Here is a 16062-nt window from a genome sequence, read left to right on the forward strand (position 1 = left end):
TTACCAGGAATACTCAACAAACTTATACCTCTGTAATTTGAGCACTCACTCTTATCCCCTTTGCCTTTGTACAATGGCACTATGCACGCATTCCGCCAATCCTCAGGCACCTCACCATGAGTCATACATACATTAAATAACCTTACCAACCAGTCAACAATACAGTCACCCCCTTTTTTAATAAATTCCACTGCAATACCATCCAAACCTGCTGCCTTGCTGGCTTTCATCTTCCACAAAGCTTTCACTACCTCTTCTCTGTTTACCAAATCATTTTCCCTAACCCTCTCACCTTGCACACCACTTCAACCAAAACACCCTATATCTGCCACTCTATCATCAAACACATTCAACAAACCTTCAAAATACTCACTCCATCTCCTTCTCACATCACCACTACTTGTTATCACCTCCCCATTTGCGCCCTTCACTGAAGTTCCCATTTGCTCCCTTGTCTTACGCACTTTATTTACCTCCTTCCAGAACATCTTTTTATTCTCCCTAAAATTTAATGATACTCTCTCACCCCAACTCTCATCTGCCCTTTTTTTCACCTCTTGCACCTTTCTCTTGACCTCCTGTCTCTTTCTTTTATACATCTCCCACTCAATTGCATTTTTTCCCTGCAAAAATCATCCAAATGCCTCTCTCTTCTCTTTCACTAATACTCTTACTTCTTCATCCCACCACTCACTACCCTTTCTAATCAACCCACCTCCCACTCTTCTCATGCCACAAGCATAATAATAATAATAATCCATTTTGAAGAGAAAATAATCTTTTTTATCACACCCCTTCACTTATTAAACTATGTTCTAGCTAAGCATCTGTTTAAACAGTACTTTCAAAAATCATTATGTTTGTAACAAAATATTTTGTGATAATTTACCTATATGCATGTTTAAAAAGATGGAAATGAAGAAGTACATCTTCAATGAAAGTGTGTAAGGAAAGGAGTTAATATCTACAGAAATAAGGTATAAATAAAAACAATAATGTAACAAAACAAAACACTAGTCAACCCATTTAATTCCTGATCCAAGTAAGAACATTAATACTGTAGCTGGATGGAGTATACAGACACTCTCTGACTTATGTAAGGGTTACATTCCTATCAACAGTGCATAAGTTGAAACTGCCACAAGTCAAAAAGCATACAATTTCACTCAAAATCCCTTCATCTAGAATAGATGAGTCTCCATTCCCCAGGTATTAGTTCATTTTCTCTGGTGTTCCATTGCACAGGTGCCTTACTTCCATTGGTACTGTACTCTAAACACTCTAGTACACTTGCCAACCATATTACATCACTTACAACACCCTAAACTCCAGACTGCAATACCAACACACTTAAAACACCACCATAGTGAGCAACAGAAATATGGGAAATAAATAATGAACTACAAAAAGGAAACATGAGAAAGAAATTATGAAACTAAAAAAAAATCATTTACCTTAATCCAAGCTCATGCCAGACAGAAGAACTGTTTGCTAACCTTAGCGTTTCTTTATAATTTTTATTTTCATCTATCAATCAATCACTTAACATTTATGAAAGGTACTCCACTCTCATTATTGCTCAGTCATTTTCCATTTGTTTTGAATTAAAAATAAGAGCGATGTTTACACTGTCACTGAAAGTTCCAAAACAATATGGTGATGTGCAGTGAATCACTGTAACCGTGACACTGTTTGTGTAAGACGTGCCTTGGAAAGAGGATGCTTACTAATGCATCTCTCTGCTGTATTCCTTCATGCATGCTACTTAGCTTTTCTGTTACCAAAGCAAATTTTTGTCTTTTAAAAATACTGTATTTGAATTATATGAGAATTTGTGTAAAGCTGGATTTCCATAAGTCAAATCTTCCATAAGTCAGAGAGTGTCTGTAAAACCAGGCAGTTGGCAGATGTAGGACTGACACCTTCACAGTTTGTGGTCCTGAGGCAGAGGAGTGTAGGATAATTTCTCACTCTATCACTGAATAATGCAGTTCTGATCTTCTGAGACACCGACTCAGTACAATAATTCAACACCTGGAAAAATGTATGCCTTGACTGGAACTAAGTCAATCTCTGTTTTTTCCAAACAATGGGAGTTTCCCAACATTAGATCACCACATCAAAGACATTTCACTGTAGCCCATTGTAAACATTTTCTAAAAAGTTTAACTTTTCTTCAAATTATGGTAAGTGCACATACTGACACTTTCACATAGCATTTGTCTATCAGTGCATCTGTATATGAAAACAACCATGTATATGGTTCAGTCGTCAGATGTTCATTCCTACTTTTTGCATTGGAGCTAAGTACTGAAGACTTGCTTCATTGTAAGTGCATCATAACTCAGTTAAAATGAGTTACAAGTGCCCAGCAGTAAAACAGTGTTGTGAATTAGATGACTGCATGTTACCAAGAGAATTAACTTATATATTCAGACTTTATGCTTTGATAAAATATCAGAATCCTTGGAAATGTTTACTATCTATAATATGGAAAAATCACTGGATCAGCAAATGCTTGGTCCCAACCATATTAAACTAAAGATAATAAAGATTATTTACTGTATCTTTAATTTTGGAACAATTATAACACTACCTTTATCATTTTTCCCCCAGGCATCAGTACACAGCTGAATGATCAGGCAAGAATACAAGAATAACCAGGCACACACTGATGGTCATATGAAACAAAATCAAATATCTCGATAAGGGTCATGCCATTCATAAATCTACATTACTATATATAATACTGGTTTTACCTAATCCCTTGCACAAAGTGATCTCAGCCCATCAGTGAATGTCTAAGCAAGGCACTAATTCCCTATCAATAGGAGAATGCAACCAAATGTAATTTTCAGAATACATTAGTTCATCCCTGAGAGGAGAGTGACACTGTATACTAAATGATTTGGGTATGGTAAAAAAAAAATTGGAAAAATTAAGAAATGCTGAAATGAAAATAATGGAATTGCAGAAGTGTACAAAAAGTTAATTAGAAGCATGAACAAAATCCAAAGGTTCCACTTCCATATATCAACATAAAGAAAGAAAAAAAAATAGAAACTGGACCTTTGAAAGAGGGAGTTAGTTAAGAAATTCCCCCAGACAGAACTGTCAAATTACTATCTAACCAGTACAAGTTTGTTATCAGAACAAAAGGAGGGAAAACATAAATAACGAATATTCAATCTCTCTGATAAGCATGCCCTTAAAAATATTATCACGTCATACAATGGGACATAATCATAACAAATGACCAACTTGGAGAGGTCAGCACTGGATCTCACGAAATCCCAGCTACATTTTTTGAAAAGATAAAGATGACAATAGCAAACCTATGTTGTTATTGAGGCCAAGCACATATCAATCCTGATTAGCAGATATACACAAAATGGCATAGTCAACAACAATAAACAACTGGAACTCTAATTCCTGCCTAATCAATATAGACAAATTAGCCTAACACTGCATATAATCAAAGAATATGAGAGAATGATAAAAAAAAAAAACATTAAGGAGCACCATAAATGAAGTCCTACATGGATCTGTGCCAGGTGAAGTAGTACAAATGCAATTACTAGTTCACTACAAAAACTTCGATCCAACAAAGAAAACGGACACCCTTCTAGATTTTGCTATAAGTATTCAACAAAGTAAACTAAGGATTGTTAATTAGAGTAACTGACAAAAAAACTAAAAGAAAACTAAGAAGAGTTTTTAACTAACAGAAAATTTAAAGTGGTGGCAATTGAAACCATCTCTAACAAAGATGATAGTGTATCAGGTGTACCACAAAGGATGACATTAGCTTCAACACTCTTGGTAATTGTGATTTTTTGATAGAGACAGAGATGTAAGGGGAGGCATACTCATGTGCTTTGAAGATAACACAAGAGCAAGTACAACACTTTGATCAGAATATCTATATAAACTACAGGAAGAGCTGAACATAATCTAAAAGTAGTCAGAAGAGACCTTAATGGAATCTACTGAAGTGAAATTTGAGCAAATTAGTGACAGGAAGATTAACAATGTAACAATGTCTTCCTACAAAGGGCCTACATGGAGAGAAACAGACAGTGAAGAAAATGTCAACACTTACGAATTATTACCCATGAGAAACTCGAGTTACAGAACCACATTAATAAGACAGTGCTTCCACGCCAAATGACAAACTTTAACAATAATGCTAATGATGAAAATGTTTAACTTATATGCAAGAAGCAAAATTTAATACTGCTGCATTATAAGGTTACCAGTGAAACAGATGGAAATAAACAAGCTGGTAAGAACACAGAAATGCTTCTCAAGCAAAACTAATGGTCTAGAGCATATTAACTAATATGAAAAATTAAAAGAACCTGAAATCTACAAACTACAAAGAAGGGAGAGATATGTGATAATATATGCCTGTCAGCAAATATAAGGCATAAAAAAATAATGTTTTAAATCTGGAAGTACCTCAGTAAGGGAAAAACAGCAATATCAAGTTGGAAACAATTCCTGGGAATATATAAAAAAAAAATCACTCAAGAATGTAACAGTGTCCTGCAAAAATGTTGGAAATATTATTTCTTTTATTACCAGGAGATATAAATGGCATGAAAGGAGTGACTACAAAACACTAAAGAGAAAATTTAACTCATGGCTGAAGTCAGACCCTGATGAGCCTTGGAATGACAATGAGTGACAACAGAAACACTATTTCAACAGGCAAAACATAAGGAGAGCATTATATCACAGCCCTGCCATTCTAGCAAAACCTATTCATATGTTTTTGCAGGTAGATATATAGATACAGTGATCTCTTAATCTGCTACAGGAAAGGTAATTTTTGGAACCAAATAAACCATATATGTGGAAATGATATGGAATTTCTACCTAAGCTGACCTCCATCCAATAATATTTTTCATTAACCCCAATTTGAATGGACAAATCAGCAATATTATCCTTTCTGTCACTAGATCCAAAGAATTTGAAATTGAATTACATTAGAGCCTGAGTACCTTTTTAAGGTTATACTACCACTGGGCTCAAATCTAATAATGCAGTTAATCATTATGATCCAGAACTGGTAACAAAACTTTACTCTTCCCGTGCATTTACAAATCCTTCAAGGATCCTTGTTTTATTGATTTAAAACCTTGAGAACGTCATCACCACTAGAAAAATGGATAGGACAATTTTGAGCCTGAACCCAAATAGAAGGGCCACACTGCACCTGTATAGGATCCCACATGAAAAGAAGAAATGACATGTTGTTCAGTTGTATTGGATTTGTTTCAGAAAGAAAGAAAAAGTTTTTTCAAAAGCCTCAAGTACAGTATAAGGTAGACAAATGAATATACCACATTCAAAAAGGCCTTACTGAAAGTGTATGGGATTCCACATAACAAGAGGAAATAACTTATTTTTTGATTGCGCTGGATTTGTTTTAAAATGAAAATTTAACGGCTTTCAAAGCCTCAAGTACTCTATATGGCTGATGAAAATACCACATTCAACTCTGCTACACAAGCAAATCTCTAGAAAAGGCAAAAGCCAAAGCTAATCCCCAATACATGGGAAAGTACATATGCTGAAAGGACACTATCCTCAAAACTCTTTCTGGTTTTCCCAGAAAAGCAGGCTTCTTCATGATTGTCACTTGGGATGGTTGATAGTTAATGAATAAAGGTTCATAATGATAGCTACTAAGGAGAGTAGCTATCATGTAGCATGAAGGACAAGAAAGATTAATTGTGTTTCTGCACCCTCCTTGGCTTGCCTTGACCAATTCATTTTACTCTTTTCAGGAAAATGGTGTAAAATAAACATTCTAATGGACTTCTGGACATGAAAGAAAACTACTTGAAACCACATAGAAAAAAAGATGCTCTGATACTGTGAAATTTCAACAGATGGGTATACCTCACTCTTCAATATGGAGGTACCTTCTAATTTCATTCTGTAAAGATTATACAATTCCTCTCAATGGATCCACCAACTCCTCAGTGGTCTTCTCGTGTTATGAAATAATTCAGATTTTATACCATAACAGCAAATGCTAAATGGAATTTACACACCCAACACCTAAGACCTATTATAAACCTGACTAAGAGTGTAATGGACTAAGACACTTAATATGGTATGAGTTATCTTAAATGGACATTATAACACAATATTTACATATATATAATACAAAATGCTTATCCAATGATGAAAATTATTCTATTTACAAGCAAAATGTGGATGGAGATAATAAGTGAATTTCCAGGTACTTTGGAGCTCCAAAAGGAGATTACTCATAAAGTGAGACCCTAAATATATATAATTAATGTATATTACATAACACCTAAGCTGTAGTAAATCACCAAGGCTATGAAACAATATATAGTATACTGCAATGAGGCTTCACATTTGATATTCAGACCAGACTAGATAATGCAAAACAAGAGAAGTTCCCCTGTGTAGCTGTTTCAACAACAGTTTCTTGGCATTACATTGCTGTACTCTTCTAACTGTCATGAATCTATCAATACAGTTAAATGTGTCATTTTACCTATGAAACCAACATACGTAAGACAAGATTTTTCTACCAAAATAATACATATACTTTCAAACTTTTCTAGTAACTGTAATTCTGATTATAGAGTCTACCTACTTTATACCATACATCAAGAACCAAAGATGGAAACTACAACAGTTTTCAAGCTGTCATATATGGTTGTGATATACTTTCAAGTATTTACTCAAAACTTCTATGAGCTTTTTTTTGTGCCATGATATTTACAGGTAGGAACTTTCAGAACATATGGTGACGTCTTAATTTAATACTTCGAATATCAACTTTATTTCTAAATTTGATGTTTGTACAACAAAGACAAAGATGATGAGCACAGTTACCTCAAGATGCTTTCACTAAAATTAGTGTCTACTACTGAGCAAAAACAATAAGGCTGTAAGTGCAGATACACAGGGTTCCACTCCCAACATAGTAAACTGCACACAAATACTATGCTTCATAATGCATATCAAATCACTAACTTCAGTTCAGTCTGAAGCCAGAATTCACAAAATATGAGGCCACCAACAATTTTCTAAATTGTTTTGTCTTACTCAATGACAGAGAGTTCTGAGAGTGTTCCATCACCATTATCAACAAGTGTTCCTTCTTCCATTGTTACGCCTAAAATAACACCCTGCCCTCCTAACATACTGTCTTCAGACTGATTATCAAGAGACCCTAGTACTGAAGTTACACCTGTTGGAGCTGATGCAAGCTGGTTCTTTAGGGCACGTGCCAACATCACAGTAGATGTTAGTCCTGTTCGTTGAGGACTTTTCAGTGAATTAAGTGAACTTGCTGGGATTGCTACAGAAAGAGTAGATGTGGTAACTGCCAACTGATGTTGTGAGGACTTTGCAGTAGTCTGAAGTAATTTGCTTAGCTCTAGTTGCTGAAATCCATCAGTTTTCAACTGAACAACATTATTTTTTCCATCATCAGAAAAATCATTCTTTGAATCTGATTTGACAAGGGCTGCTAGTTTCCCTTCCAGAGGTTGTGAAAGAAGTAACTGACCATTTGGAAGAGTTTTAAGGGCAATTTTTCCACCATTTGCTGCTACCAAACCCGTTAAATTAATACTAGGTATTGATGTAGATCCTTTGGTGGTGGTTGCTGAGCCTCCCTTTATGATCTGCCCAGTCACAGCAATCTGGCTGTTTACTGATGATGCCATGGGTGTTCCGCTTACCTGAATAGCTCCCTCACTCTCAGGCGATGTACTTACTGGTGATGCTGTAATTTTATTATTGTTATTTAAGACCTGACCGGTGGAATTTGAAGTGGATGACAGCTGGTTTGCTTGTACTTGGAGAACCTCACCAGTATTTGTTGTGACAGCTGTCAAACTTTCATTTTTATGGGAGTGTGTACAATGGTTCTTGAGGCCCTGGTTTGTGCAGTAGCTTTTTCCACAGTAGCATCTATATGGTTTCCTCACTCTGCAAGAGATTAAACAAAAAAAATGTAAGCCAATTCTGTTAACACAATTTCCATATGAGTAAAGAAGCAAAATTAAAAATCACTCACGTGATGGCACAGTATCATGGCTTAATACCAGGTTGAATTAGGCTCAATGAAGTTTGCTAACACCACCCTAGTTTTAGGACATCAAATGTACTATGCATGACATGATGATAAATGATAAAGCATATCTATAAAACAATATGACAAACAAATGAATATCAAAAGAATTCACCTAAGTCTTGAAGACAGCAGGGTCCTAACACTGCAACCCCAACAACACTAAAATAGCATCTATCATAACTGTATTCTAGATCTGCAAATCACATACTGAATGCTCGTTAACTAACAGAAATGTACTAGCTACAGATGAACCAAGACAACCAGCTACAAACTACCTGTGGCAAGTACTTGGAGCCTTCAAGCTTTAGACAAAGTCAAGAAACTTATCTTTTAACAGAAAGGCTATTTCCTAAACTCTGCAGCATTTGAATTATGCCATTTTCCCCCATATGACAAACATCAAAAAAAGCAATAAACTAAGTAAATGCCCTCAAAACACTTACTGGCTCAAGATTTGAAAAAACAAAAAACATCCCTTAACATTTTTGGCAAACAGTGCATCCATTCCACCCTAAATGACCCCATCCTAACCAGGTCATCCATCCTATCAAAAGCAAATATAACAAGGCTGCAAACAAAAAAAAAAAAAAACAGAGCACTAAGAACAATCACTGGCTACCTGGCAAAAACAACCACTCCACACCAACACAGTGAAACAAAGATACTCACAACACAATCCCATCTCAATGTGCTTGGCATTCCACTCATTGCAACAGTACTAGACACTTCCCATCCAAACCACTCCATAACTAACCAACAATCCAATTAAGTAAAAAGTTTACCTCTGCTTCACACTTCAACTACCTGTGCTCAGAGATCCCTAGCCCAGAAAACACATCACAAATGAAACATACTCACAGTGAGATGACCTGACAAGCATCAAATAACCACCCTCCCAACACAGTCTTTAACACCATTCCACCAAACATACATCCATCTGAAAGCAAATTCTCCATTCACATGCAACATAATTTCTCTTATGTGCTTTGGAAACCACCCATCTCTACACCATAACAAAAATCCATTTCAAAATACCATCATACCACAAGACCCCTCATATCCAAGTTGCAACTTCCACACTAAAGAAAAGGAACACTTACTCCTAAACTATTCCACACTCACATCGCAAAGATAACACCCAATATCACCACAATCTTTAACCTGTGTTCCCACCTATTGGATGGGGCTGTCTTCCTGAACACTGTGGGAGTTCAACAGTTCCACAGCTGCTAGTGTTTATACCTATACTTAATCACACACATTCTGAAACATATGGTCAGTTTACTAAAGTGATGGAGCTTCCATGTCAATGTTCAGCATTAAATTTCTTACTCTGCAATTCTTTTTTTCATTTCACACAACTCTCTTCACATAATTGTACTGCAACCAATCAAACACTACTCCACAAGCATCTTTATCTAAACAATGCACTCACACCATTTCTGGTTTGCCTCTTCTACTTGTATCTTCAAACTGCACTAAGAAATAGCCTCCTTATCAATCTATCATGTGTCATGTGTCCTACATGGCTATATCATCTTAAAAAGGCTTTTGTCTAAATGTTTCTCAATCTATTTCCTCATATCATACACCTTTCATACACCTTCATTATCCATTTTCTTACTTCCTATCATATGAAGTATGTTATGCATCTGTACTTATTTCTGACCAATATGGACACAGAAAAACAAAGATTGCACATCTATTATATCAAAGGCTGGCAAAAATTTCATCATGCAAGCTTCTTGCACACTAAACACTTAACTCTTTGTGCCTATGATGTACATTTATGAGTTGGGGACTGATAGAGTATGATATATATCTATGGTCTGCATTTTGTAACTTTTCTACCTCAAGGCTCCAGTCAGGGACAAAAGTTTACAATGAGGCCAGGCCTTAATTGATATATAGAGAGAGTTATAAAGGGGAAAAAGAGGAGACAAGGGAAATTATTTACAAACATTGGAGGAAGTAAAAAACCTGTCTTTTAAAATGTGCCAGGTCATAATCATTGGGAAAGACACGAAAAGGTAGTGTTCCAAAGCTTCAAGGTGTAGGGAGAGAAATACTTATCAAAACAGCCACACAGTAATAATGTGATGCAGCAGCTTGATATGTATCGCAGGGTGTACCTTGTGGTGGGGGCGCATAAGCAGCCAGCTCTTGGGAGCTAAACCAAAGTATTACCTATAGAGGAGGGAAAGTAAACCGACACTGCGGGGTAGGGCAAGAGGGTCAAATTTTGAAGTTAACCTGGGAGAGTTTATAAGTTGGACTGCTTTCGACTCAACTCTGTCGAGTAAGGAAGCAAAGCTAATACCACCACAGATGAGAAAGCAGTACTCCATACAAGGATGAATAAATCCTTTGTATAAATGAAACAAATATTCAGCAGAAAAGAAATTCTGACATCTAAACAAGACTCCCAGGTCCTCACAGGCACACTTAATTTCTGCAATGTGGGGTTTCCAAGAATGTGTGGATATTACAAGTGTGTTAACTGAGTCAAGACGTGGAATTACAGAACTGTCAAAGAAGAGATGAGAGCTGTGAGGAGTTTTCAATAGAGAGATGGGTAGAAACTGGGTTTGGAGGCATGAAACTTGACTAGATTTCGTCTACCCCACTGGGATATCCTGTCCAAGTCTGAATTTATTGAGGAAGCTGTATCAAGACGAGATGCAGACCTGGTGAAAGGATAGAAGGACGTGGATGAATGCAATGTCGAGTCATCAGCATATGAGTGCATTTGGTTATACATATGTGGAAGAGAGGAAATCATTGATAAAAAGGAGATACAGTGTAGGGGACAGGACAGAGCCTTGATGACCAGACAGTAGTAAGAAATGAAAGAATATCACCAGTGGATCTTGCCTTTTGGAAGCCATACTAATGATCAGAGAGATTCAAGGTGTCTATGGATATGGATGAGATGGGATTCAAAGGCTTTGGAAATGGTAGATGTCAAGCAATAAGATGATAGTTTGATGGGTAAGAATGCTCATCCTTCTTAGAAATTAGATGTATCAATGCACGTTTCCAAAGAGAAGGAAAAGTTTTGGTTTTTAAACAGAAACGAAACAGACAAGCAAGCAAGGGTGCAAATTCAGTGGCATACTTTTTCAGTACACAGGGATGGATGCCATCAGGACTATAAACCTTGCTTGCTTCTAAAGAAAAAACACTGTTCAGACAGTCCAAAAGGAGATTACGGGGAGGGGCATAGGATTAGCAAGAGGAGCAGCATGGGGGTGAAGAAGAGTTAGTCTCCAAGGCAGAGCTACAGGAGAAACAGGAACCAAAGAGAGTTGTTTTGTCTACAGGAAAGACAGTTATAATACCAACAGAATGGACAGGTGAAGGAAAGGCAGAGCGATATAAGTTGTTAGAGATGCCTAAAGCTAAAAACCAGAGAGATTAATCAGTGAATGACGAAGAGAGGTTATCGCACTCTCTCTGAATAAAGGAATGCTTTACCACATGGAGAGTGTACTTGCAATGATCACAGACAGTGATAAAAGGTGAATGGGAAGAAGAGTTTTTCCAAGCTCAAGAAGCCTGATTCCTTACCTGAATGTACTGAAAACAGAAATAGTTGAAACATAAATTGGAAGAAAAAGACGTCTTGGAGAGAAGGGGATAAATGCTTCCATTCCTGCAAGAATAACGAATGTGGCCTTTGTTGTCTTTTCCTAGTGCTACCTCGCACGTGTGCGAGTGGAGGGGGGTGCCATTTCATGTGTGGCGGGGTACCAGAGTGGCTGAGGGTAGTAAGTATGAATATGAACATGTGTATATATGTATTTGTCTGTGTATGTATATGTATGTATACATTGAAATGTATAGGCATGTAAATGTGCGTGTGTGGGCGTGTATGTGGGTGGGTTGGGCCATTCTTTTGTCTGTTTCCTTGCAAACACAGGAGACAGCGACAAAGTATAACATAAATAATATAAAGAAGTCTTTGTGCTTTTAATATCTGTGAAGAGCTTCTCTCCTTTCATAAACTCTTATGTGATCATAAAAACTAGTGGCAGTTGTATTGCTAGGTGATTTCACCTATTTACTGCACATGTCTTCACTCAGGTTAGCTTTGCTGCTTTCTCTGTAGCAAATCCAAACAGATACTGTGCTTCCTGTAGAACTATCTTCTGAGACTAGGTTTTTTTTGTTGCCTAATGTTTTATTAGGTTTAAGCGATGAAGAAAGTCTGAGGCAGCTTGATGTGAATGCAAGAGGGTCACTCCAATCATTTTGAAATTCTTCATTTTCCTTTTCCTGGAACCCATTTTCACCCCACTGTATGATACCAGTTATATTGAAACTCTAATTCTAAATCTGGTCTCTCTCAAAATTGCTGTTGGTCTTGAAGGAACAAGAATGATATCATGGTATTACAATGATCCAGGAGAGAGGGATCAGGGGGCAATAACCTAACCACATATAGGATGGGGCATAAACACACCCCTCCTCACTATTCCTGTTTTTTGTGCAACTCTAAGCAAATTCTCATTTCATCAGAGAGCTCTAGTAGTTTGCTTATTAATGACTAATAAAATACAATACAACAGCTGTCAATTTCTTTCACACTGCAAGGGTGGCATGGAGATGTATATCCTTGGAGTGAAGAGTAACGGATATATTCTACACAAAAGACAATCCTCCAAGTAATTAACTATTTTCAATTACCTAATTACAATCATCTACTTGTCTTGCACAGGGAGGGAGTTTTATACTTATGGGCCCCATCTCTTGAACATTCTTTACTGTCATACAGCCTCCTAAATTCATAAATGCTGACTGCATTAAAAATGCCCTTAGTCATCATCTTTCATTCATCCACCACCCTTATACTGTAAAAGTATTTCTTTACATCATTCTAAAAAGATTCTTACTTAATTCTATGTTATGTCTTTTGGTTGCTCTATCCCTACACCTCTGACGAAACTGGTCATCATCCACGTCATCAATCTCTTTTAAAAATTCAAAGGTTGAAATCAAGTCAACCCACACTCTACTTTCTTCCAAGGTGGGTACAATTTAAAGCCTTCAACCTTTTAATAACTTAGCTGTAACTTGTGCTTCTTTAGGTGGACTGACCAAACCTGAGAAGCAAATTCTATTTCTACCCTCTCTGTTGTCAGTTGCTGCATTCACTCATTCCACCTTCTTTCTCCTTAGCTCTTCACTTGCATTCATTTACTTCATCCCTTTTTTCAAATAAAAATTAATTTGTAAAGAAAAAGAGTATTCCCAAGAGAAAACAAAGGAGTTCACAAAAGGACTGTGTGTTCAGTCTTATGACAAAAATAAAGACGTGTTCCTATCAATAACTGCACAATGTAAGTCCTGTGGCTTGTATAATACTGCTATCCAGTCACTAATATACAAATCTTTGCATGACATGAACAAATTGCAGTTGTTAAACTGTATTATACGAAAGCAAAAATTAGTTGCAACTGGTGCAACTGGAGAAGGAAACCTGGACACATATCAAAAGGGAGGTATCAAATGTTATTAACATCAAATCACTTTTCTCCTATGAACAGGTCTTTCATTACTAAGAGTCTATGGATTTAAATGTAAGTACATATCAAAAATAGTTTCTTTTTTCAAAATAAGAGTAAAGCGCAAGAGCTGCACAAGTCTCCTGAAAGAGCCACAAGTGTTGCTGGAGCCACAGATTGCCAACTTTAGACTGAAACAATATAACACTTGGTGAATCACTGCACTACATCATTACATTGTTGATGTAGCACAAACAATCAATCAAATTGCAATATCTGTTATGTCCATACATCACTCAGCTCAGGTACCCTTTACCTTCTTACATTTTTCCTTGCAGCTATGATCTGCCCCTTTTTCAAGGACAGATTTTTCCATTTCCTCCAAAACTCTATGATGCATCTCTTCTCTCCTCACTTTTCTATCAATTTAACCCTTTTCATATTCAATTTCTGGCCTGGCCTCAATAAAAGCTAATGTATTCTGAATGCACTCCTACTACTAGCTGAGGGACCCAACAGAGCCAAAACATGTGTTCTTGTGGAAAAATAATGAAATGAGAGCCACTAGCTGGATTAGACCCACGATCAGTAGTCTGTCCCATCAAGAAGTCTTTTCAGGTTATGGTAGAAGTGCAATTCTTATACAGTATTTCTGATGGACCAACACAACTAGTCTGTGCACATCATTTAGACATATGTATTCAATTATCTCCATGCAGGAGCAATAGATAGAGGTACTAGGCAGGAACATAAGACAGGAGTAGTAGGTAGAAAAACATTGGGTATACAAAGTGGGTAAGAGCATTAGCAGGGAATATTGAGTAATGTGGCAGGTTGAAACATTAAAATGGTAGACACTTGTGGTAGAAGTAGTTGGAAGGATTATTAGGTAGGAGCCTCTGAAAACACTGCACCTGAGTTGCCATCAGTCAATGGCCTGTTAAGGATGAGGCACTAAAAGCTAAGGAGCAATAATGGAGTTCAACAGCTACAGAGACTCTTTTGCTGTGGCCACCCCTATAGGGGAGTTTTCCAAAGGGAACAGGTATCAGAAATATAGAACAGATAGAACAGATAGTATCCCCCACTGTCAGGATTAATTTATATAACATTCTAAGCCATCCAAATGAAAAAGCAGATCCAAAATGTACAGCAAATTCAAGTAAACAGATGAAATGCAATAAAATCAAGTGATCCATAACTTTCAAATATGTCAGCAAGGTATTTAAAGTTATTAAACTAATCCATCCAGTAACCTTCCAAATTTGCAACAACACCTCATTTATCTGTGTACGCCCCAAAAGCCATATCACACAATTAAAGTAAGGAATGATGTAATGAGAATCTATATGAAAAAACTGGCTCGTGAAAATTCAGTATGTGGTATCAATTAAGCAATGTGGCAGATCATGTCAACTAAAACAATGGCAAGCTAAACAGTGATAGCATAAAATCTCAGCTGTGTGAGCCTTCATGCTCACCAAAGTACTTTCATCACAGATATCATGAAAACTCACTTGCTATCTTTTTTGTGAGAATTCTTGGCATGATACTTTATTCCATTTACATTCTTATATCGCTTTCGACATCCAACTACAGGACACACGTAAGGCTTATCTTCCCCATTGCTGCTGGAGTGACCTCTGCAATGAAGAGAAATCTGTACTAATACTATAAACAAGTATGCAATAAATGATCTTACACTAACCAAAACAATCCTAAAGTTGCCATTACAAAATAGCTTCAAAAATCAACTCTGAGTCTTTAGATGTATTCTTAAACACTAAAGTCTAAAGTCATCTCACATATATTGACTGAGCTTTGGCCAGGTAGGTTAAAGCTAGTCATCAGTTACAAGAACAGAAAAAAAGCGTAGTCGACATATGACTGATTTGAATCAAAAACAAGTCACCAACAGAGAATTGTTCCCCATATGTACAGAACAAACCTTTACACCTTGTCCCTTTTATTTCACCATTCATTCAAAGGGAGGACAAAGGGAGAGGTGTGGATAATTGAACAGAATTAATCTCTACAGGGTGTCAACTAAATGATGTCACACATGAAAAAGTAAGTCCTATACAAGTACATCACAAGAATATAAACTAGCTCTAGCTTTGCAGGAATAACCATTACCATTAATAACAAACCGTTACCTGAAAAGAAAGATCCTTTGTATATGAAAGAATAACAGATGTCTTTTCCTTTCCTTTTTTTTTCAGATTTCACTCAAAATCACTCTGAACACATGGTGACAGATTCAGTGTTATAAAAAAATAAAATTTTCTTCTGCAACAGATTTCTTACGTCCAATTCCTTAGGTATGACTACTTTATCTCTGCTTATTATACCAGTGCTGTTCTTTGCACTATCTATAATGATGAAATTATCTAAAACTTATAAATCTTTGAGTATGGGGA

At 36.6% G+C, this 16062-nt stretch overlaps 1 protein-coding gene across 3 annotated transcripts in view; it reads right to left on the reverse strand.

Moving 5' to 3' along the window:
- LOC139750874 (uncharacterized) overlaps positions 1-16062 on the reverse strand; it is a 92404-nt gene that overhangs the window by 14330 nt on the left and 62012 nt on the right. For 2 of the 3 annotated variants that reach the window (XM_071665742.1, XM_071665727.1), the window contains exons 5-6: positions 15160-15285; positions 96-7990 (exon numbers count right to left, since the gene is read on the reverse strand). In XM_071665742.1, the coding sequence (XP_071521843.1) occupies positions 7096-7990; positions 15160-15285 (1021 nt within the window). In that variant the 3' untranslated portion in view covers positions 96-7095. Of the gene's footprint in view, positions 1-95; positions 7991-15159; positions 15286-16062 lie in introns of those variants that run through there. The other variant, XR_011713242.1, reaches the window with a different exon arrangement.

Source organism: Panulirus ornatus, chromosome 1 (assembly GCF_036320965.1).
Source record: "Panulirus ornatus isolate Po-2019 chromosome 1, ASM3632096v1, whole genome shotgun sequence".
NCBI classification, from domain to species: domain Eukaryota; kingdom Metazoa; phylum Arthropoda; class Malacostraca; order Decapoda; family Palinuridae; genus Panulirus; species Panulirus ornatus.